The 24,094-nt window shown below is 37.9% G+C and overlaps 2 protein-coding genes across 2 annotated transcripts in view; both read left to right on the top strand.

The window, feature by feature from the left end:
- mtnr1bb (melatonin receptor 1Bb) overlaps nt 1-24,094 on the top strand; it is a 61,846-nt gene that overhangs the window by 29,519 nt on the left and 8,233 nt on the right. The window contains exons 2-3 of the mRNA XM_086308797.1: nt 23,268-23,386; nt 23,498-23,842. Coding sequence (XP_086164923.1) covers nt 23,268-23,386; nt 23,498-23,842 — 464 coding nt within the window. The remainder of the gene's footprint in view (nt 1-23,267; nt 23,387-23,497; nt 23,843-24,094) is intronic.
- Nucleotides 6,515-9,129, top strand: LOC147320667 (E3 SUMO-protein ligase ZBED1-like). Its single transcript, XM_086308796.1, has 3 exons — nt 6,515-7,789; nt 7,966-8,218; nt 8,381-9,129. Exons 1-3 carry the CDS (start codon nt 6,672-6,674, stop codon nt 8,795-8,797), a joined length of 1,788 nt encoding a protein of 595 aa, XP_086164922.1. The 5' UTR covers nt 6,515-6,671; the 3' UTR covers nt 8,798-9,129.

The raw sequence follows: 24,094 nt of genomic DNA, 5'->3' as shown, positions 1-24,094 counted from the left end.
AGTCCTTGAAACTTCTGATGTTCCTTCAGCGACTGATCAATACGAAATCTCAACTGCTGGATTTCACACATTTTTTAAAAGAAGAAATTCTAATTTCCCTCTCTCGCTCTGCTCCTCGCTCTCTGTCTTTCACAGTGTCCAGTTAAATTCCAGATTATTAGTTTGCGACCAGGTTACTGGCTATATGTCTCACCAGTGTTAAATGTCCGCGTGCCGTTATCCTGCTCTTAAGCAGTTCAGGCAAAGCATCGTCTCAGTTTCTGTCCATCAATTTCTGTTACAACAATGTATTTTTTTATAGTTCATGTTATTTTTATTTTTTTTAAACAAAGGCACAACATTCAGCAGCTTTTCTGGTTATTCTTAGTGACTGTGCAACATGCTGTTTCTATAAGGACTATCTCTTTGGGGAAATGATGTTTAGCATGAGACTTAAGAAAGGCATTTACATTCTTTAGTCTTCGAAAACTGAGTAATTCAAGTAACCAACTTTCTGCACAGTTGTGGATATTTTCAAAGCAAATGAAAACCTACAGAACTGCACTGTTATTTATATTATTCACCTGATTTCTGTACTTTTAAGGTGGTGCTCTGTTGTGGCGACCCCCCCCCCCCTTCTCTCATAAAGGGCATTAACAATATGTGACAAAAGACATTGCATTCACTGGGTAACACAGGGTAGTACAACTGCACAGCGATTATTGCATCTTTGCTTTACAGTTCATTTCATGTGATCCATCCGTGACACAGCAGTGTTTGTTTCTTCCCTTGATCCAATAACCTATGACACACATGTATATGTCACAAACCACATATATGCAGGTCCTTTATCATGCTGTTAAGGAATAATTCATGTTGTTTAATTTAACAGTGATGTAAACGCAGTTTGCTTTTAACCAAGGTCAGAGTTCATGGCTTTCTACCTCTAATATAGAATTTTTTAACAAGGCAATGGGCAACAAGAAGTCAAGCTGAGTTAAATGTTTCATGCACAAGAAACCTATTCACAGAGTGCAATGATGACACACAATCACAAATAAATACATTGCATGAAAGGTCTTGGAAGTTTTGAATATCCGAGCGTGAAATACAACCACCAGCTCTAAATCTCATCCCATAACTCATCCCTCCACCTGACATGCTTTGTATTACCTCATAACCCAAATGCTGTCCATATGGTAAGTCTCTTGCAGCACGAGCGCTGCGGTGGCAAAGCCTAGACCTGCTCAAAACACGTGCCTGAACACAAAACAGCCATATGCACTTGGCAGCACTAATTATTTGCAAAGGCCAGACACTATTTAGTATACTCACTCTCATTATTGTGCTTGCAGACGGGGGAGCAGTTCAGTGCTGTGATATTTGCCACTGAGATATTTGATTTGATAAATATAATACAGTGCAGACCTCAAAACCGAGAGGTTTTACTTTGTAATTCCATGACTTCATGTACGGGAAGCGAGCCATGTTTTTCAGTTGTCACATGATAACTGGATAATGTTTGCTGCATAGACTGAAAAAAAGTCATTGTAGTTGTAGTCTATCAGATTTAAGTCTTTTCTGATTAATTTTTACAAATTGTGTGAATAGAGCCTCCTTCCTGTAAGTGTTTGGTTTTCCTTATTGGCTGACCAGTTCCATATGCTACAGCTACACATATTATTCTCTCGCTGACATCTTTCATCGTATTGAAATTGCTGTACTTTTGCTTCCTAACTTCAGCACAGCCAATATAATATAGTATAAACTACTGGGTTGTGTATCACATGTATCATACTGTGGAATTTCTTTTCAGCGTGGTCATAATAATTGAGCAGGAACTTTGGAATAAGCTCTTTGGTCATCTACCTTTTCTATTACAGGGAATAGCTCCGTCAATTTTCTGTTGCATGTGGAGAAACATCCCAGTTGGTTACAGCCTAATACCAGAGAAGTGTCTCTTTCCCCCCACACGCCAGATAGCAGATGACATACTGAATAATTCATTGTATGCATTCTAAAGGTACAATTTCCTCATGTCTAAGCAGTTTATACAGGTGTGCTAATGCACACCATAAGGTCCACTGGAACAACATGTAAGAGTGGTATTCTGATGAATGTGCAGCTGCATGTATTGATGCTCACTTGAGAGGATGAATGACTTGGAGAAGTTTGGTTATTTGCTAACTTATATGACAGCAGAAAGGCCAGAAGAGTGACCCCCCCGTGACCCTGTGTAGAACTATTGATTCTAGTTTAATATGTAAATTATCTGTGGGCTCAGGCAAACAGATCATACATTTGCACTACAAAAATGTTTAGAAAACACTGCTCACATTTTTCACGATAAAGTATCGGTTTATTGAAATGTTGCACACTGTTAGACTTAATCCACTCCTATTACCAATGTCACTGCTGTTGCTGTTATTCTACAACTGTGAGCAAGCCCCTCTTTAATGAGCGATTTTGTCAACGTACATAATCATTGCATTTCATTTCTTTCAGTACCCTTTCCCCTCTGTGCCTTCTTTCTTTCTTTGTGCCTGACTGAGCATGATTTAAGTTGTTCTTCATTATTATGAAGGTGATTTACTCAGCAGTTGTAGTGGTTTGCCCGAAACCAGGGTTGCGCTACGAGGCATTTAATTGCTTCTCATTTAATTAGTGTAATGTATGAGGGTTTTGTTTGGTTTTGCATTCATTGTATTATTTTGTTATTCATAAACACGGCATAAAAGCAAAAGCAAAGGGATGTCACATCACTGGCTTTTCCAGAAGAAAAAAAATGGCCATACTGTTCAGATGAACCTTTCTATAGGGGAGCAGAATTCTCAGAATATCTCCAGCTGGAACAACTTGAAAAAAATGCAGATTTTTGTGATGTGCTCTCAGATTTGGGCATTTTTCATAGTGTTTTTGAGAATTATTTATGCACCACTGTGAAAGCTGTGTATTACTTACTACATCATGTTGCATTAGCTATCGCTCCGCTACTTTCTTAACTCTGTACCATAACAATGATTGCCTGTGGTTACTTAAGGTTAATGTATTTTTCTGAAGAGGCTTTGTATTGAGTGTCGCACATTGTTTACACTGTAAACAATCTGCGTTGGTGCAATTTAAAAGGAGGCGACAAAGGCAAACAGAGAGAGACCTGAGGGCGGCAGCTAAAAGCAGAGCTTCTTTGGAAACCTGGGTTCAAAGCAGCAGCCGACCAGCAGCTGAATCATATTCACTGAAACATTCAGTAGCCAGTTCCTACACACTTTCCACAAGTGAGTGTTTTCAACTTTGCAGCTCTCACAGTAACTTAACACCAGCTTAAGAATATTTGCTGACCTCCAAAGGCTTGAAGTGCAGCACTAATGTAGCTGAGCTAGAGGTGGTGGAGCCCACGTGATGTTGTGGCAGGGTGGGGGATCAGAGGTGCAAGTGCCTGAAACTGCATTTCAGCTTGTTCTTTTAAGATGGAGGCAGACATGTGAACTCAGGTTGTCCTCTGCAAGCTTTATATGACCGTTGTTTAAATGTTTACATTTACCTTACAGTATATGCAACCTCTCGTGGTGATGAGAGTAACTACTTGCCACCTGCTCAGTGCAACTGGGATGCCAGCCGGCTGCTGCTAAGTAAAAAAATTAATAAATAAAATTAAAAGGCTCACCCCTGGCTGGACCATAAAGTGGCATTATCCAGCAAGGAGCTGCTTATGCAGAACGGTCATCATGATTACTTTCCAGAGTTACATAATCCTGTCTCAAAAAATTATAAACTTCTGTGCTGTGCTGTTTTTTACTGTCTCTAAAGCTTCCAACTTATGAATCTCCTATTAAAATTAGGCTTTCTGGACCATTTTATTATCTGTAATTGAAACTACAGACCTCTCCACCAAAGTAGCCACTTGCATTTTATTAGTCAGGTAGATGCAGTGTGATGTAATTGCACAGTAAAATCCCTGAGTGACTACACTTTTCATCATGTCCCCTAATGACAGGGAAGGACATCATCACTGACTGATGATTTTGAACCCCTAAATGCTTGACTTTGTCTTTAAAAAGTACGCTGGTTTTTACACTTTAATCTTTGTGCTTGGTGTTTTAAATAATGCGGCATTCCCCTTTATATATATATATATATATATATATATATATATATATATATATATATAATTTTTTTTTTTTTTTTTTTTTTTAATAGATCTACTGCCCATCCAAATATGCGTGTTGCTCTTTGATGTGTTTGAGTCCACTAGTAATTTCCAGGTGAATTTGGATAGTCAAATCAAGAGGACTTGTCACATCTTACTGGTTAAATTGCTGCACATTTTTAATTTAAATATGACCTCAGGGATGTTTATACCAATTAACTTAAGCAGGCTGACTTTTGACAGAAATAACTGCAGGGTCAAATAAGTGTGTGCGTGTGTCTCAAGCCAAATGTGAGTAGAAAACTTGGTAAGCCACAGATAAAATAGGAATTGTACTGTAGGCTGTGTTTGTCCTTGCTGCTGCAGTAAGCTTCTGAGAGTTTAACTAACTTTAGGTGATCACCAGTATTCATGCATGGCATCTGTAATTTAAACTTTGGTGGCAGAGTCAAAGAGTCAAGCTTTGTGTGTCGTCTGTGAAGTTATGCAATATAAATAATATTCCAAGTGTTTAAAGGGCACTTCTAGGGTTATTTTCATTATATTGTAGTATTCAGACTGGCTTTAAATCGACTTTAGACTTGTGACATGGCTGACACAATCCTGTATCTCTGTGTGTTTGAGTGTGTATGTATATCGATTGAAAAAAATCCATCACATACAATTAACTACAAAACTGCGACACACATTGCAAATAAGAACAGTTTGCTAATACAGCCTACGTGCCTTCCAGGATCCATTTTGTGGTCAAACTTTTACATTATAATTACATAATGCGTTAAGTTCTTACGCAGAATATAATTATGTATCATCTTCCTTGTATGGATGTCGGCCGAATGGGAGTCTATGGACAGACCCAAAGTTTTGCACTCATGAGGGTCTGAGGCAGAGTTTCAACTGGAGCTTGGATTTCACCCCTCTGGCCACAATTTGTGCATCACTGACCCGACCGTCCATAATATTCAGCAGCAGTCCACAGATCATGGGAGAGCGTATGCACGGACCTACGGAAAAGTTGTGGTGGACCACCACAGGTGTATCACACTTAAAAGAAGAGTGCAGAATACACAATAGTAATTGTAGCTACTTGGACAATATCATGTCCAAGTAGCTGGACAAGCTGTTTTGGCAGGCTTTGCAAAGTAGAACAGCTGGATGAAGGCAATTGAATTGGCAAAAGAAAGCAAAGAGGTGACAAAAAACCAGCACATTCTGTCTAGAATCATAGACTGTGTGAAGTTTTGTGGAGCCTTTGAGTTGCCTTCGTGTGGCCATGATGAAAGTGGGGATTCTGATAATCCAGGGATATTCCAGACTTTGTTGGCTCCCTTGAGAGTGTGTTGAAATTAAAGTGTGTTTTTTCTTCAGCTCAGAGAAAAACACGTTTTTAAGGTATAAAAACCAGGATTACTTGAGAGCGATGAAAGATGATTAATGGGTCACTTCGTTCAAAAGTAACACTCGCTAGCTGAGAAATTCGAAGAGCAGCAAAGTGAATTAATAAAATAAAGAGCAGACAGTGGAGGAGTGACAGAAAAGGATCCAGACTGCAATTGATATGTATGACCAGGCAGTAGGCAGAGTAGTAGAGTGATTAAGAGGCTAAAAGAATACACTGTGAGTGGGATAGTGAGAAAAAGACAGAAAATAGAAAAGAAGATGGAAGCCATTTAAGCTTCTGGCACAGAGAACTGCCAGCATGGACAGACATGCGCTGATGATGCATGATGTATGGTAGTGATGACAAGATTGTTTATTGCTTGCCTACAACGTGCCTATAAAATTATGAGAAAACTGGTATTACTCATCCATCTTGTGCACTGTTTCAGCAACTCTCCCCAGAGTGGTATTATAAAAAGTTGTATGAATAACCCACACAGCTCTATAATGCTTCTTAAAAAAAACTTGTTACATTGCAAAATTGCTAAAAATTTGACACCCCTTCGGCACTAATCTTGGTTAGAAGGTTATGATACAGTATGTTCAGAGGACCACATTAGCGTGGTTCCACTGACTTTACCGTACAGCATAGCGAGTTGATATTAGCACAATTTTTCCACCACGTAACCAGCAATAGCTTGTTAGCTTCCATTGGACTAGCAGTTTTAAACAGCAAAAGCTGGTTACAAAGTGAAAGATTGTTAAGGTTAGAAGTGTGGCTGGTAACTACACCTAAATAGTGGGGCTACCACACAAGATTGGAAGAAAGTTGCTTGGTCTGGCGTGTTTAAATTTTTGCTACAACATCAGAATTTTAGGGTCTGGCGTTATTGGCGAAACTGTGCTGAACATTGGGGGTGTTAAGATTAGGGGTGTCAAATTATCGCGTTAATTGCGATTAATTAATTACAATGCTATTTAGCGCGTTATGTTTTTTAATTTCGTTAATCTAATTTTTAATCTCTTGACGTCATTGATTTTGTATGAGAGTTGCTATGTTATAAAATCCGTTTTTATGTGCTGGGCTCCTTGTGCTTGACTTGTTGGGGGTGGAGTCACGTCGTGAGGTCAAGGTGAGAAGTGGTGATTAGCTTACAGTGTGGATATGGAGGCGCATCTGAGAGTTGTTGGCCCAATGAACGGGAAATTTGTATTTCATAAACGCCCCGACGGCACCATTGACAAAGGTAAAGTGGTCTGCCTAGAGTGTAAGAAGGAGTTTGCTTACCACCGAAGCAGCTCAAGTTTGGCCTATCACCTCAACGCAAAGCACCCAGCCGCGAGTGCAGCAACAGCTAGCAGTGAAGACGTTAGCAATATAGCAAGCCAGAGCAAAGCTTTTCGCCAAACAAAACTAGAGAATACCCCTCGTATGAGCAAGTCTGCGACCGACAGGCTGACTAATGTTATTGCCAAGTGGATAGCGATGAACTGTAGGCCGATAAATATAGTAGAGGACGAAGGATTGACAGAGGTGTTGCAAATTGCGTCCAATGACCCGTCATACAAGCCGCCGTGCAGGACTACAGTAACGACCAAAATCAGCAAAATGTACGACGGCGAAAAGAAAAACAAACTTGAGATTTTGGCGGAGGATTCTCCCAACTGTGTTGCTATAACCGGAGATCACTGGACCTCAGCTGGCAACCACAGCTATTTTGGGGTGACTGGACACTTTATTGATAGTGAGTGGAACCTCAACTCATTTGCACTGACCGTCATGAGAACAGAAACCAGGCACTTTGCTGATAAATGCGCCGAACAGTTCCTCAAGGTAGCAAATGACTGGGGTATTGAAAACAAGATATCCACCATTGGCACAGACAGCGCAGCAAACATGCTGGCTGCTATGAGAGCACTTCCATATGAGCACATCGCCTGCAATGCTCACATTCTCCAGAGGACCATCACGGTATGTCTCGATAGCAGTGGTTTTGTCGGTGTACTGGCAAAGTGCCGCAAGATTGTTGGTCATTTTAAACAAAGCCCTGCGAGTACCACAGAACTTAACCAACAACAAGTAGCACTCGGAAAGAAGAGCGATCAACTTATACAGGATGTACCCACCAGGTGGAACTCGACTCTCGCAATGGTCTCACGCCTCCTATGTAACCGAGAGGCTGTCCAGGCTACGTTGGACCAACAGAACCACAGGTTGGTCTTGCCAACCGAAGCTGAGTGGGCGAAACTGCAGAGGCTGGAGCTCCTGCTTGAACCATGCAAGTAAGTTCAAATAAACACCTTCCCATTTTAATTATATAAACTACTGTTACATGTGTAAAATCAAAATTAATGAACATAACAAGGAACTTTTAAGGACAATTAAATTGGAAATCAGTTACACTTTGATTTAAATGAATCCAGCTAGGTTTATTTAGCAAACCTCTCCACCTCTGCAGGTATGTGACAGAGCTGCTGGGTGGTGAGGCCTACATCTCTTGCTCTGTAGTGCTGCCTGCTTTTCGCCATCTGTACCGTGTCATGGACATTACTGATGATGATCCTGCCTACGTGGTGAAGTTCAAGAATGCCTTCCAGAAGGATCTGGCAGCACGACGAGCTAATGGCAACGAGATATGGTTCGAGGTGGCCACAGCATTGGATCCACGGTTTAAGGATTTGAAATGTCTTCCAAGAGAAAAGAGGGAACAGGTAGGACAATAAGGTTAAGCTGGACTAATGAGTCCAATTCATTATCAAATCAAACTTTTATTTATTATATGGAACACAAAGTTCTTTACAAGATTAAATAAAATAAAATAAAAAGCACTTAGTTTTAATCACAATCATTCATTCATTCATTCATTCATTCAGGTGTGGACCATTCTGGAGAATATGCTCCAGGCAGCAGAGCCCAGAAGAGCAGATAGTCTCCAGCCCTCCACAGAGGATGATGGACCAGCTCAGAAGAAGAGGAGGAGCGAACTCCTTCTGGGGTCTGACTCTGACTCAGAAGATGGAATTGAGTCTGGAGAGCTGCAGCGCTACAGAGCAGAACCCAGCATCAGTATTGATGACTGTCCCCTGCAGTGGTGGTATGCTCACTCAGGAGTCTATGAAAAGCTGTCAGTCCTAGCACAAAAGTACCTGGCCTCCCCAGCTACCTCTGTACCCTGTGAGAGACTCTTTAGCCTTGCAGGCCACATAGTGCAAAAGAAAAGGGCAGCCTTGCTTCCAGAAAATGTTACCAGGCTGGTGTGTCTTAGCGACTGGCTGAGGAAGAAGAAATGAGACACATGTGGTCAGCATAGCTGCTGTGTCATTTGTAGCCTACTAGAATAGATTGCTTGATGTTCAGCACTTTTTTTTGTGATGGAAGAATACTTTGATGTGCTAACTTGCAGCACTGCAATGTCAGTTTTATTTTTCATTATCTGAAGCAGAGGAATTTCAGTGCTGTATTGCTCAGAAAAGAGCAACTCTGATGTGCTAACTTGCAGCACTTAATTTATTTGATTTTATTTGTATTTATTTTTCCACTTATTTTACAAAAGAATACAACAGTATGTAAATGGTTGCATCTGTTTAACGTTTGTTAAACAATAAATGACTTTATAAAGTCACTTTCTTTGTTATATCAGTCTTTTGGTCTGCCACAATAATTTGAGGGCTTTCCTCAGCTATTTTTAGGTGAGATTAAAAAAGAGATTAATTAGATCAATTAATTAAAAATCATAATTAATTAATCTCTGTTTTTTTTTTAATCTCTTGACAGCACTAGTTAAGATCTCTGTCTAAATAAATAAATAAATCTGGGTAAATTCCCAGATGATTAAACATGCAACTATTTTGCTGCTAATAACTGAAATGAGTAAAGAAAATCAACAGCCTATTTATGCAAGATAATTCATAATTTTGTTGGGGGGGGGGGGTTATATTGGTTGGGTCTGGTTATTGGAGGGGGGTCATAACCCCCCTGGAAAATTACGCCCCTGTCTGACGTAAACAGCATTAAAACATGGATCCTTCCTGCTGCATATCAGTGGTTCAGGCTAGTGGTAGTGGTGGTGGTGTATACCCGCTGCTCCGTGCACAGCCGATATACGTTACTACACAGCCACATTGCTGTAATGGTGCACATAACTGCTGCGGTTTTCTCCTCAACAATAGGTGTCACCACTGACAAAAAAAAGCCTCTACATGAGTGTTTTTATAGAAGAGGAAGAAGCAAAAGAAAAGGCAAATAAATTGTTTAAACCATTTAAATGCCACAGTATTGTTGCTGACCATGCTCATCCATTTATTGCAACAGTGTACCATCCTTTGGGATCTAGTAGGATGAGTGAAAATCATGTCCACAAATCTCAAGCAACTGTGTGACGCTATCATGTCAATATGGTCCAACATCTGCAAGACATGTTTCCAACACCTTGTTGAATGTGTGTGAAGTAAAGAATGGTGTCCAGTCCAGTACTACGTAAGGTAAAGGGCCTAGTGAACGTATCTTTACCTCGGAAAAGAAGAATAAAAAGGCTTTATTGACATTGCACTGTGCAAAATACGAAATTAGGAGGGCAGCTTCTGGTTGGTCTGTTAAAACATTAAACGGCACAGTAATTTTACACAACTAATAATGAATAATTAGATAAATATAAAAACGAATTAGGTCCCTTCACTGCTAACAATATTATTCTCTGGTGACCTTTATTTTTCTTTCATGTTTTCCTATCTTCCTAATTTTATGTTTTCTGCTAATCGATTTATTCATTCATCTCTGCAGACTTAGCGAGAGAATATACTTATTCCTCTTGCATAATTTTCACATATGATTTACCAGGGCACCTGATGGTACACGTCCACGTCATGTGGGAATTACATTATTTACCCACCTTTGCTGACTTCTCACTTTTTACTTTTAGCATTTCCTCATGAAAATGCAATTTTTATCACACCTGACCACTTCGGCTTCCACATCACTCCCTTCTGGACTCAGCCTCCAATTCTCTCATCTTTCTATTGGCATCTATTCCTTGTCCCCATTCCTTCACTAAAAACAAATTTAAATGCAAAAAAGGCAAAACAGCCTTGCATGTCCTCCCACAGGAATGATGTGGAAAAAGGATAAATGAAAGAAAAAAAATCATTGCAATTTCCTTCCAAAAGGCATTTCTTATATAGTCGTTAAGGAAAAATGCATGAAATGATTTTTGATTCTATATTGTTTGTTATAGTCATTTAAGGCTCATGATTTCTTTTTATCAAAGAGCATCACATTTCTGTCAACAGCTCAATATGTAATTATGCACATGTGTGGCCGAAAATTTAAATTTAGCAACATATTTTCCACTCATTAAGCATAAAAATTAGAAAAATTTAAAAAAGCAAAGTAATAATAAGAATAATTCTTTGACATGTTTATGCTTGTGTGTTTCCTCTTCAGTGCATATATATCATAATGACTTCGGACTGTGTATATGTGTTTCTTGTGGAAATGTGAAAAATCCAATGACGATGTAATGTAATGCAATGATTATGGCAAAAATGCTAATCACAAATACAGTCCTATACTGAGGTCACGATTGTTTGTCATGATCATTCATTAATTTTAGAAACAAAAAATGTTTTTATTGCACCGTCGTTGATAGGTTTGTAGCTTAAACCTATTCGCTGGAACGTTCAGGATAATTTAATTACACAGCAAAAGCATTGAACACCAAGTAGGCAAACTTCTTCGTGGCTGAGACCTCCGTCAGACTCTCAGCCAGGTTCCCCATAGCACTCCTTTTATTGAGCTCACATGAATATACATAGGTTCATTAACATATGACGTCTTCATACACACAAAGAGTACCTTGCCTGTGCGTTGCGTAAGTCAAGATGTGACCCTGTGAAGACTCCCCAAAGCTGGTGCCAGGAGTCTTCACAGGGTCCATCTAAACAAAAGGCTCTTAGCCTAAAACTGACATAGCTACGTTTATCCTACCATAAAACAATAAGACAAGGTACGACCTCTTCCCATGCTCCCAGGATGTAGGTGTGAATGCCAGAACACTCTGGAATGCACACAAAGCCTTTGCAGACTATTAAGGATCACACATCCTATCACTACACAATCAATTATACACCTCTAAGCATATATGGTTAAATATTTTTAAGCATAAATGACAATAAACAATACAAATCTAACAGTCGTGTAAAAAGGACACTGATGTAACACATTCACATCTGTAGAAATCTAAGAATTATGAAAAATATTTGTATATTTTGCACCAAAGCCTGACACAAAATGAAATCACAGGGGCATTGTAAATGAATCCTCATAGATTAATCTTTGCAGACAAACTGTATAAAATCTTTCCCTCCATTCATTCTACCTGCATGATGGATGTGACTAAAACTCACAACAAAGTGTTCAAACAGCTGTGAGAGCCCTCTATTTCCCCTTCAGTGTTTTGAATACAGCACAGGTTTTGCCAGTTTGGAAAAATAATTGCTTGGGGGGATAACGCATCTTTTGTCCAGTAAGTTGACCATTTTACTCACCGTGTTTAATGGACATGCATCTCTGGCCAAATGGAATGTGATTGCGCTGATGATTTCAGTGTGTCTTTGTGAGCTGGATGGATACACTGACACGCACAAAGGCTTGCTTTCATGGATGTCTGAGTTGATGTTGGACGTTTCATGTTAGCCACCATTGTTCTGTTTTTCGAAGCCTTCTTGCATTCATAATACTGTGTTTTGTGGTGTTTTTCCAGGCAGTTGAATAAGTTAGTTTTGTTGTGTAGTTTTTTGTTTTTAACCCTCTGCTATGTTTGATTCTTGTGGTGCGAGCTAAATATCGATAGTCTCGATACCAACTTTGGTATTGGTATCAGATCGCTACTGGCACATAGCACATAGGATTGATACTTCAATACTGTTTTTATTCTCTACGTTTAATATGTAGCCCACTGAATTGTATTAAATAAATCAATTTTTGGAAATGAAAAAAATATACCTCAAACATGCAGAAAGAAAAATGTCTGAACCTTTTTGTGTTGACTGCCAGGTCCATTTTATATATAAACAACACAAGATGACCCAAAGTGCTTCAGAGACAGACATATTAAATTTCAGGGTCTCCAAAAAGTCCTGCTTTAAAACACATGAAAAACTGAAAGGTGTGTTTTGTTGCGCTGATTATCGTGGAAATTAAAAATCACAGTGATTAATAGTCATTACAAATGTTCAAATTGATGATGATTCATATCATAAATTACTTCAACTTTATTTGTATAGTACATTTAAGTGCTTTACAGGTTCACCCCAGCAAAAACACAGATAAGGGACAATAGAAATAAGCTGCCTTTACAAGTAAAAAGTATTGGTAACGATATTGTCATCAGCACCACTGGCCTTGTGTTTACATGGTATTGGATTGATACCAAAATATGCAGTATAGTACAGTACTAGTCCAGAAAACTTCCTGCTGCCGTGTGCAGGGAACAGCTGTGACTGTTGTATGCAGGCATCTGGCGAGGCACTGATTTAGAGAACGCTCAGTTTGCTTTTGCTTTCTGTTTTAACTGGGAGAGCATGCATTTCAAATATGGCTCAATCATGCTCATATAATTGTGGGGACACAAATACATGATCAATATTAAAATTTGAATAATTGCCCTAGTGTAATGTAATTGCTCTTTACATTGCACTAAACCACAAAACAGGAAAACCAAGTTAAGTGCGAGTTTCTTCAGTGAATAATGATGAAATGTGATCATCATCATAATCTATAGCTTAGCAACCAGATGGTTCTCACAAATTCCCCCAGGCTTCTCAGCATGTGTGCTCACACATGTGGGACACTTGTTTGCTGCTTTGTTGCTGCTATCTGATGACAGAGGAAATGAAGCAGCCAGCTCTCTCACAAAACCAAATCCAAATTTCTATGTCCATGCCAACACAGTGCTCACGTAGCATGTGGCTGTTTATCTAGTCTTAGAGGAGCTAGCTACTGTATGTATAAAAGAAACAAACTAGTACATTCATTTCTGTTGTTAACATACTTAAATAACTATGTTTTTCATTCAGCATAACAGTCCCATGATGTAACTCGTTTATTAAAATAATATGAATGCTTGAAATCGTACTGCGATTTCAAGCATTCATATTGTTCATATTCATATTGTTGCTGAACTACCACTATTCAAAATAAAAACTATTTTCTGTATTGGATGTGATTCAGTCCAACAGTAAACTGAAAATGAAATTCCCACACTAATCATAAAATGTATTTATATGTCTGACTGCAATAAAAACCTTGCAAAAATGCTGGTTTGATGTTTGAGGACAAGATGATAACTTCGAAATAATGACGAGCCATATGAAAAGACACTTCTTTAAAAACATTTAGCAAAAAGTCAGCTTTATTTCTACTTCTACTTGGTTGAATCTTGATTACTTGATGGTTCATTACTTTTCCTCAAACACTTATAGGCCACTAAATGTTTGACATTCTGTTGTCATAATGAGTGTGATTAAAATGATTACATTTACTTGGTACTCCAAGTGTTGCATAAAGAATTTTTAGTAATTCTTAATAAGACATATATTTCACTTGTTCCATTAGTTCATGAACACAGGCTTTGGCCATTCCTAAGTATCTTAAATGGTTTCACACGAGAGAGGACCCAAACACAAGACGCATGAGCCCTGGATATAGTCTAAAATGTAAAACATTATTCCAAAAACAGTGGTTGAGCAGGTGCAGGTAGCATGGCAAACAAAACAGGTGAGGAGCACACCAGGGTCAAAGTTCATAAAACAGTTCCAAAAGTTATTACATGAGAAGATTAAATGGCAACACAAAGGAAACCACAAAGGAACACTAGTACTGCTAAGGTTTGATTTTCAAGACAATCCCACAGGTGTGCTATATATATGCTGGCTGACTGAGAACAGTTGTAGCAGACAGATAGCAGGTGCTAACGAAGGAGGGGCAGACAGTTACATGTGTAGCAGGGAAATTAACAACGACCGAGTAGAAATAACACAAATTGTAAAGTAAGTTTCAAGATTCATAAAGACAATTATAAACAGTAGGTGAAATATTGTATAGCAAAAAGAATGCAATAAAACAAAATACAGATTTTTTTTAAGCATAAATAATCAAATAAAGCAGCATAAACAAGAGGTTTGTGGTGCAAACTGCAGACTTTTGTTATTTGCACCTTTTAATTACTTGACATAATTTTCGGTACAATTTAATTTTTTTTATTTATATGGATATAGTGCATGTGTAGCATTCATTTCGTTGTTTAGTTCCTATTTAATTCAGGAACACTTTACAATATATTCATATTGTTATGCATTTATAACCTGTTACTGTCATGTACATAACAAAATGACAACAAAATTAAAGTAAAGTAAATTTAAAACGTATCCCATGCCAACATGTCAGTCTAAAAACCCATTGCCATAATAAATAGCTCTATAGAGCATTATTAGTTCTTTCACCTTCAGATCACTCTGTTAACCTTGAAGGTGAGGTCAAAGGTCAAATGCTACATGTTATTTTAAGTTGACCTTGAATGCCTTATTGGGTGTATGCCAAAATTTTAGATGGATTGTTAAAAAGACCCCACTCTACACAACTACAAAGTTTTATTAGAATTCATTCAAAACCTTTCACCCTATCACACGCTACCAAATACATAACCTCCTGGGTGGAGGTAATAAAAAGGCATGAGAACTCATTCTGGTTTAAAAACCAAATGAAATGGGTTTTAAAAGGGTCCAATGTTTAGGGGGTCCTGGCATGAGCAGGCAGTTTATTCCACAGTTCAGCGGCAGTTCCTGCAAACTTCCCAATCATGCCTATGTTTAATCTGAAATTGGGACAACTGCGAATTTTTGCTTTGTAGACCTCAGTGATCTACAGAGAGTGTGCAAAGTAAAAAGATCAGAGATGCAAAAAGATGCCAACCCATGCAGCATCTTAAAAACAAACACTGAAATCTTAAAATCAGGTCTAAAACAGACTGGTAGCCAGTTGTATGGAAGCTGAGAGGAGGAACGTGTCGTCTCACTTGCATGTGCCAGTTAAGAGCTGAGCTGCGATATTTTGGACCAGCTGCAGTGAACCGATCAATGACAGGCTGACAGCTGAATAAAGACTGTTACAACAGTAAAGAGTAGATAAAATAAGGCATGCATGACCTTTCTGAAGTTGAAAAACTGTCATGTTTGCATGTACCCAAAGTAAAAAGAACTTAGTTTACAGGGATTTTAGATATATGCATTTTTTTTTCTCTGCCCGTTCTGTTGGTTTTTGTCTTTTGCCCTTCTCCCCCGTCCCTCTTCTCAGCTGTTTCTCTTTCCCTCTTTCTTTCTCCCCTTCTTTCCCCCAGTCAAGTCTGTCCCGTATTCAGTAAGTGAAAATAAAATAAACAATAAAAGGTGAATCAAATGGACCATTACGGCAAGGCTGGGATGGTCAGTTTGGTAAAGTAAATCCGTTGGGCATCTTTCTTTGCCTTTAGACAACAATTCTGATGGCAAAAGAGCCAAACGGGACAGGCCAAAAAAAAAAAAAAAGAAGAAAAAAAAAAAAAAAAAAAAAGAGCTGAGCTGCGATATTTTGGACCAGCTGCAGTGAACCGATCAATGACAGGCTGACAGCTGAATAAAGACTGTTACAACAGTAAAGAGTAGATAAAATAAGGCATGCATGACCTTTCTGAAGTTGAAAAACTGTCATGTTTGCATGTACCCAAAGTAAAAAGAACTTAGTTTACAGGGATTTTAGACACTATGGCTTCTCATAAAAAGGAAGTTCCATCAGAAAGAAACTTGAAATCTCCTTTTTGCTTTGTCATGCCAATAACGGCCACTGACGAGAGCCTTTTTCTGTTGGACTTCAACAATCAATCACAGTAAAGCAATTGCAGGACCAAAGGTTTACCGGCAGAATATTGCATAGTAATGAAATGATAAATGGTATTCATTTCACCTGTCAGTGATTTTAATGTTGGACCTGATCAGTGTAAATCTCTGTGTGCATGTTTATCCATGCTCTATGCATCACTCTGCAGTGCCTAATTTAACTGTTAATGTGGGAAATGCGCGCCTATACAAACACACCTGTCAGTAATGAACATTAATCTATCCACAGATAATTTGTGCTTTGTCAGAACATTGGGGAACTGTACAAAAGAGTCACACATATGCACATCCAATTTATATTTATATCCACTAGAAGAAATGAACAGTATTAGATTACAAAATCTTATCAGTCCATAATTGAAGATGTCATGCTGCATTTGCCACAAAAATCTTGCTGTCCATAGACATTTTTCTTATATTTGTGGTTCGTGACTGATGTATGCTGTCACATACGCACAGCACACACAACAGTTACAAGTGTTAATCGTGTTAAATGACTGAAATGATTACAGTGACTGTGGAATTCCCTGGTGAAAATCAGTGTATAACAATCTGTGTTTCTGTTGTGCACTCCTTGAATTAAAACTAATATTAATTTGCAGCTAATCTTTCAAGTAATATAAAATCGATTTAAAGTCCAAATATAAAAACAACCCCAGACTGGAACACTGGTAAGTGATCTCAATTATAAGATGATGACATTTTGTGCAAGAAAACATCCCCTGCATGTTTAGAAAAGTGGTGTTCATCATTGACATTTACATTTGAAGTCTATAAGCCATCTGTGACAATCTGGTCACACGGGGCTGGTTGGGATATAACTGGAATATCAAAATGATTGATGTCCATCCAAGCTGAATAACTTATTTCTCCTTGTCAGTTGAAGTGCACAGTGACAGCGCTGGGCTGATGGACACACACCGAAGCCACATGGGAGCGCACAAAAGAATCCATGTGTACATGGTTTAGCTAGAAATACATTTCTGGTGTGCTGTGCATCCTGTACTTTTGACATGGTTTGACAGTTATATGAGACACAGTAAGCTCCCACAATCCCTTTGAGATATGTCTGCGAATTTGCCACGCAAGAGGCCTTTGTCCTTTGTCATCACCACTGACAAGGAATGGGAATGATCAGTAGTTGTTTCACCTCATGAGCACAAAAGTTGTCTTTCAAATCACCTCTGTAGGTGTCAGCAGATGAAATACTGGGCGAGCCAAAAATATGAAAAGTAGAAGGTGAAAGACAGTAAGACCTGGTGAAGCTCTGCCATGTTTATCTGGACATTTGTGTTGTTTTCGTTTCTTTTTGGGGGGCAAACGTCTTTGAAATAAGTACAACATCTCCAAGTAATGCACCTACTAGTGTCTTTGGTTCCCACTTTTTGTATAACTGATGATTATTCATGGAAAATGGTTATTAAGTTGAGCTTGCATGAAACAACTCTGCACTTTAAGTGAGCTGTTAAAGAATCCAGCAGTGAGGATTCTGTTGAGAGAACTAATCCCAACTTAACATGCATACATGAACATGGAGACTTAGTATAATCAACAATACCTAAAGCTTAGCGCAAAATGGAGAATAGTATGGAATGAACTGCATTTTAGATTAGATATGTGCAGGCAGAGCAGTACACCGTCTGACAGCGGGAGCCTGTGAGTCTGAGCTCAGGGCAAACAAAACCCTGATTTAAAAAAGAGAAAAAAAAATATCTCAGCACACATTTGCAAATCGCCACAGGTGTTTGCAAATCTACCGTGGCACAACTCTAAAAGCGTAGCAAAAAAATTACGTGTAAAAAGACCTCCAACTGAAAGGGGCCTGTGTTGACACATTCCCTGCTCTGAATAGCAAATCCACTACAGATTTAGAGACTATTTTAACATTTAATTTAGATCTGATTGCACGCATGGGCTGAGATTCAGTTTCACATCTGTTTGCAGATATTTCTGCCAAAGAATGTCCCAACAACTTTCCAGCTAAAAACATGGATGAAAACAATTCAAATCAGCAGCTGGGGTAACATCAATGCATTGTCTTTTTCTTGTGCATCATTTCATTTCATTTATTTATTTTGCTTCACACATGGTACAGCAGTAATTCATTTCCCATACACAACCTTCCTTTCAATTAAAGTAACACTTTCCATGCATGAAAAGGAGCAGTAAGAAGAATAAATTCTTATTGACACCTGCCCCTTATCTGTGACAATACAAGTAGGCAACCAAAATTACACTCTGAGAATATTCTGCACATAACAAAACAAAACCAACAGAACAATATACTCAACAATGAGCAATACCACTAAATATCAAACTAAAAGGATCATTTTTTCTACAATTAAATTCTATTATTTTCAACTTCTTCATACTGGTTTATCATTTTATTCTTATAGCAGATTTTAAATTGAGAAACATTTGTACAACACTTAAGATGATCATTGAGAGAATTCCAGTTTCTTATGCCTATGACTGTTGGACACATTTGCCTTTGTGTGGTTTGAGCAAACCGATGCTTAAAATAAAACTTCCTTCTGCCGTCCCCATTTTCTGAACACAATACAAATAAACTTTGTAACTTAAGAGGTAGTGTTTTATTTTTTGCACTAAACATAATAATTAATGTCTGTAATTTCACTATATCTTCTAGTTTTAATAATTTCGATTTTATAAACAAACTATTAGTGTGTTCTCTATATTTAACATTATGCATAATTCGAAGCGCTCTCTTCTGTAATAAATATAATAGTTTCATATTAGTCACGTATGTATTCCCCCATACTTCAACACAATAACTCAGATAGGGTAGAAACAATGAAAAATATATTATTCTCATTGTCTTGTAATCTAATATATATCTTACATTACCCAGGATATAAATACTTTTAGCAATTTTTTTTTTTATGTTCAATATGAGGTTTCCATGTTAACTTGTCATCCACTATTACACCCAGAAAACAGAATTCTGTCACTCTTTCAATTAATACTTTTCCTCCTTTACACAGTTTCCGAATATCATAAACTTTCAGCGATAACTTATTTACATCAAACCATTTTTTTTATTTTTTTCATTTCAGTAACCATAATTTTAACCAATTCTTTCAAGTTTTCTCCGGAACAATAAAAATTTGTATCGTCTGCAAACAAAACAAAATGTAACATTTTTGACACATCACAAATGTCATTTATAAATAAATTAAAAAGTTTTGGTCCTAAAACAGAACCTTGAGGGACCCCACATTCTGTTTTCATTCTATCAGATGAATTGCCTAAACACTGCACATACTGAAACCTATTATCTAAATAACTGCTTAACCAGTTCAATACTATTCCTCTCACACCATAAGTACTTAACTTAGAAATCAACATGGAGTGTTGCAGAGTGTCAAAAGCTTTTTTTCAATCAATGAATACCCCTATAGAATATTTATTATTATGTGCTGCTGATGAAATGTCTTCAATAGTATTCACTAATCCTATTGCTGTTGATCTGTTCCGTCGAAATCCGTACTGACTTTCGCTTAACAGTTGATGTTTTTCAATGAAACTATCAAATCTTTGTGCAAAGAGTTTTTCAAGCACTTTAGAAAACTGTGATAGCAATGATACTGGTCTATAATTATTAAAACTATGACTGTCTCCTGATTTATAAAGGGGAGTAACTTTTGCCACTTTCATTCGGTCAGGAAATACACCCGTATAAAATGAGAGATTAAAAATTTAACAGAGAGGTTTGATTATACAATCCAAAGTCTTTTTTCCGATGACCATATCTAACCCATCACAGTCTCTCGATGTCTTGTTTTTAGATTTTGCTACAATAGCTATGATTTCTTTTTCAGTGATTTCCCCTAAAAACATAGACTGTACCACTCTGCTATCTCCTTTCCATTCGTCACTCCATTCTGAATCATCCTGTTTTCTAATTACGTTTGCCAGGTTAGGCCAAATATTTACAAAAAAGAATTAAATTAATTTACCACTTAATTCATATCACTTATGACCTTATTTTTCTTATTAAAGGTAAATTTAAAGATGTATATTTATTACCCAATATGTTTTTAAGATATTTCGCGTACCCTTAACATTATTTTTGTTTTTGTAAAATAATTTATTATAATACTCTTTCTTAGCCTTTCTGATCATCAATACTAACTTATTTTTTATAAACTTTATATTTCATTTCAGCAGGCTTTGTTCTAAGTTTTATATAATCTCTATACAGTTTATTTTTCTTTTTACATGCATTTTCTAATCCTTTTGTTATCCATGGTTTACCAGTAGTTTTCTTTTTCTTTTGCTTATATAATACCAGTGGACAGTGATTTTCATACAAAACCAGATAAGTATTTAAGAATGTCTCGTATACAGCATTGACGTCATTTACATAAACCTCATTCCAATCTTCTTTCATAAGATCTTGCCTGAACTCATTTATTGCATCATCATTTCTAATTCTTATATATCTGTCCGCACACACTTCCTCCTTTCGTGTCATTTTATAATCTAAAGTAACAAAAATAGGTAAATGATCACTTATGTCATTTATGACAAGACCACTTATAATGTTGCTTTCCAAGCAATTAATGAAAATGTGATCAATTGAAGTAGCTGACTCTTCAGTTATTCTACTAGGTTTAGTAATCAGAGGGTAGAACCCTCTTCCAAATAATAACTCAATCTGATGATGTCTTATGATTGGACATTAAAAAAAAAAACAATATTATAATCCCTGCAAATACAGAATGTCTTATTTCCCTTTACCTTGCTCAATAAATCTTCTACTACATCTGTGAATGTTTCTATCAGTGTCCCAGGCCTCCTATACATACAAGTAACAATTATATTACTCTTTCTTTCCATTTCTATTTCTACTGTCACACACTCCACAGACATATATTCAACATGTTTACATTTCAAATCACTATCAACAAAAAGTGCCAAACCTCCTGCCTTCTTATTAGATCTATTTATATGATATAATTCATACCCATCAATGTGAAAGTCCCAACCCCGTTCCTCATCTACCCATGTTTCTGATAGTGCTATCACTTTAAACTTGCCTTTCAGATTATTCAAAAAATCACTGATCAGAACAAAACTTTTATAGAGGCTTCTACAGTTGAAATGAATTAATGAAAATGTATTACCCAAGTCAACATTATCCCTAAATCGATTCTCATAATACTCGCATGTAACATTAATTGCATTAAGCACATTCCTTTCTGGATCTATATTATTTTCAAAATCATGTAATTTGTAATCCGAATCTTCAGTCATTGTGATTGGGTATTCTTTAAATGTCTGTAATCCTTATGACATAACATGTATTTCACAACGCATAATCAATCCCAGTTCCATATCCACCTGCAGCTTCACACTAATACTCTTCCAGTCTACTGTCTCATACCTTGCCATTTTCCCCCTCTGACAGTTGGAAATAGTGTCTTTTATTGAATACGTTCGGCTAGTTGTTAGCAAACACATCATAACAGACCTTCTGCCGTCCGACTGCAACAGTGTAATCATCCCCCGTAGTTGTCCAAATCATGAAGATCCCTGATCATTACAACCTTGGCTTCTTCTGGTGTTCCGTTGAGCTTTATCATCACTTTGCAATTTCTTGTCCATGTTGCTTGGATTTTTTTTTCTTTACGCATGATACGGGCTTGTCTGGCAATATCGGCGTTCTTTTTTGTGAGATGTCCACTCCCTTTCAGTTGTCTAGACTGCCTCAGTAGCTCAATTTTGTGTTTTCGATTCACAAATTTTACTACTATTGCTGGAGGTGCGCTGGCATTCTTTCTGGGGAGGGTATAACACGCCGCGATGTTGTTGCTATGCAGGGGAAGTTTTTTATTCGCAAAAAACTCCACTACCTGACGGTCTAATGTTTGTTGCTCCTCCACCGGGGGCTCATCTCCGCCAGACCTCCTCCTCCTTAATCTCCTCCAAATCTTCTTCAATTTTTCTCATCGTTGCCATTTTCTCCTTTTTGTTTGTTTATGTTTTGTTTCAAGCAAAAGATATTTGACTTAGAATTAATCACACAACCTATTCTGAGACGCCAATCTGGCTGTAGCTATATCATTGAGATATAGCGACCGTACCATTCTTTGAATTGGGCAGGGGACTAGCCAGAAAAAAGCCAAAAAAAGACTTGGATGCCCCAAGAGCTGTGTCCACACTCCTGCCCTTCTACTCTGTCAAAACAGTGACTCTGCCATTTGTGATAAAACTTTGTCTGGGATGAGGCAATCAGCTGTGGGCAGAGGGTAGAAACCGTTTGTAATCTCTGTCTTCACAGCCAACAAGCACACCATGCTGGACCTGCTGAGATAGGGTCCTAGTTCACTGAAAAGTGCATCCCATGTAGTAGTCAGTAACTGGTCAAGGTGGACAATGTTCAGTGCAAGACAAAACTCCATTATTAAAATAGTTTCAACAAGGGTCCTTTTGCATGGTGATCATCCTAAGTGACTAGTGACAACAATGGAAATGAGGATATATATAGTTTTGGTAATGGTTTTATTCCATTTTCTAGATGTACTGCAGAGTTGTCAGTACAGTGACTGACACTAAAAACTGAGCATTTGCAGGCAAACGTTTAGAAAGAGAAGATGACAGCTGAATTCATCATGCTCACATTTGAGGGTCAGGCTAGTGCTAAGAGAGAATGAATGAATATTCTTTATTGTCATTGTCACAGGTACAATGAAATTGAAAGAGCAGCAGTTATGGTGTTTGTGATGCGAGTCAACACATGATCGGAGAGCACATTTCTGCAAATGTATATCATAGAAATGACAGCGTCTCCTTATATCTTCCTCTACAGGTAATGTGTTTGTGGTGAGTCTGGCATTTGCTGACCTTGTGGTAGCCTTCTACCCCTACCCTCTGGTTCTCTACGCTCTTTTCCATGATGGATGGGCTCTGGGAAACACACAATGCATGGTAAGACCACAGAGCTTTCAGCTTGTTTCAGTTTACCACCACTACAGCAGCAATAAGCATACTCCCAGCACAGTCTGACAAAAACACTTCACTCTCTTTCTTTCTGTTCAGGTCAGTGGTTTCCTTATGGGGCTCAGTGTCATCGGTTCCATTTTCAACATCACTGGAATTGCGGTGAACAGATACTGCTATATCTGCCACTCATTCGCATACAGTCGGCTATACAGCTATCGCAACACTTTGATGTTTGTTGCCTTAATTTGGCTGCTCACCGTAGTGGCCATTGTCCCGAATTTCTTCGTTGGTTCCCTGCGTTATGACCCGCGAGTTTACTCCTGCACCTTCGCCCAGAATGTCAGCAGTTCCTACACAGTGGCAGTAGTGGTGGTTCACTTTCTGGTTCCCATTGCTGTGGTTACCTTTTGTTATTTACGCATTTGGGTACTTGTTATTCAGGTGAGTTTCCAGGCTCTCTACATTAATATTTACAGTCTCAAAAATTATATTAAAGCTTTTAGAACAAAGCAATACCACCAACAAAACCAGTAAATACAATACCAGCTGTAAATAATACAGAAACACCAAGAGTAGAATAGAAAAATGTGATGATTTTATGTTTAAACCCTGGATAATTGACCCATTACTTGCTGAGTGTACATTATAAATAGTTTCATGTACTGAAAGACTCATCACAGTCCATAAAATCCT

This window comes from Aulonocara sp. 'chitande type north' Nkhata Bay, linkage group LG10 (assembly GCF_057382095.1).
Source record: "Aulonocara sp. 'chitande type north' Nkhata Bay isolate Kocher_YH1m ecotype deep benthic linkage group LG10, A_spYH_male_GT1.1, whole genome shotgun sequence".
Classification (NCBI taxonomy): Eukaryota; Metazoa; Chordata; class Actinopteri; order Cichliformes; family Cichlidae; genus Aulonocara; species Aulonocara sp. 'chitande type north' Nkhata Bay.
This window is presented reverse-complemented; position numbering and strand designations above follow the sequence as displayed.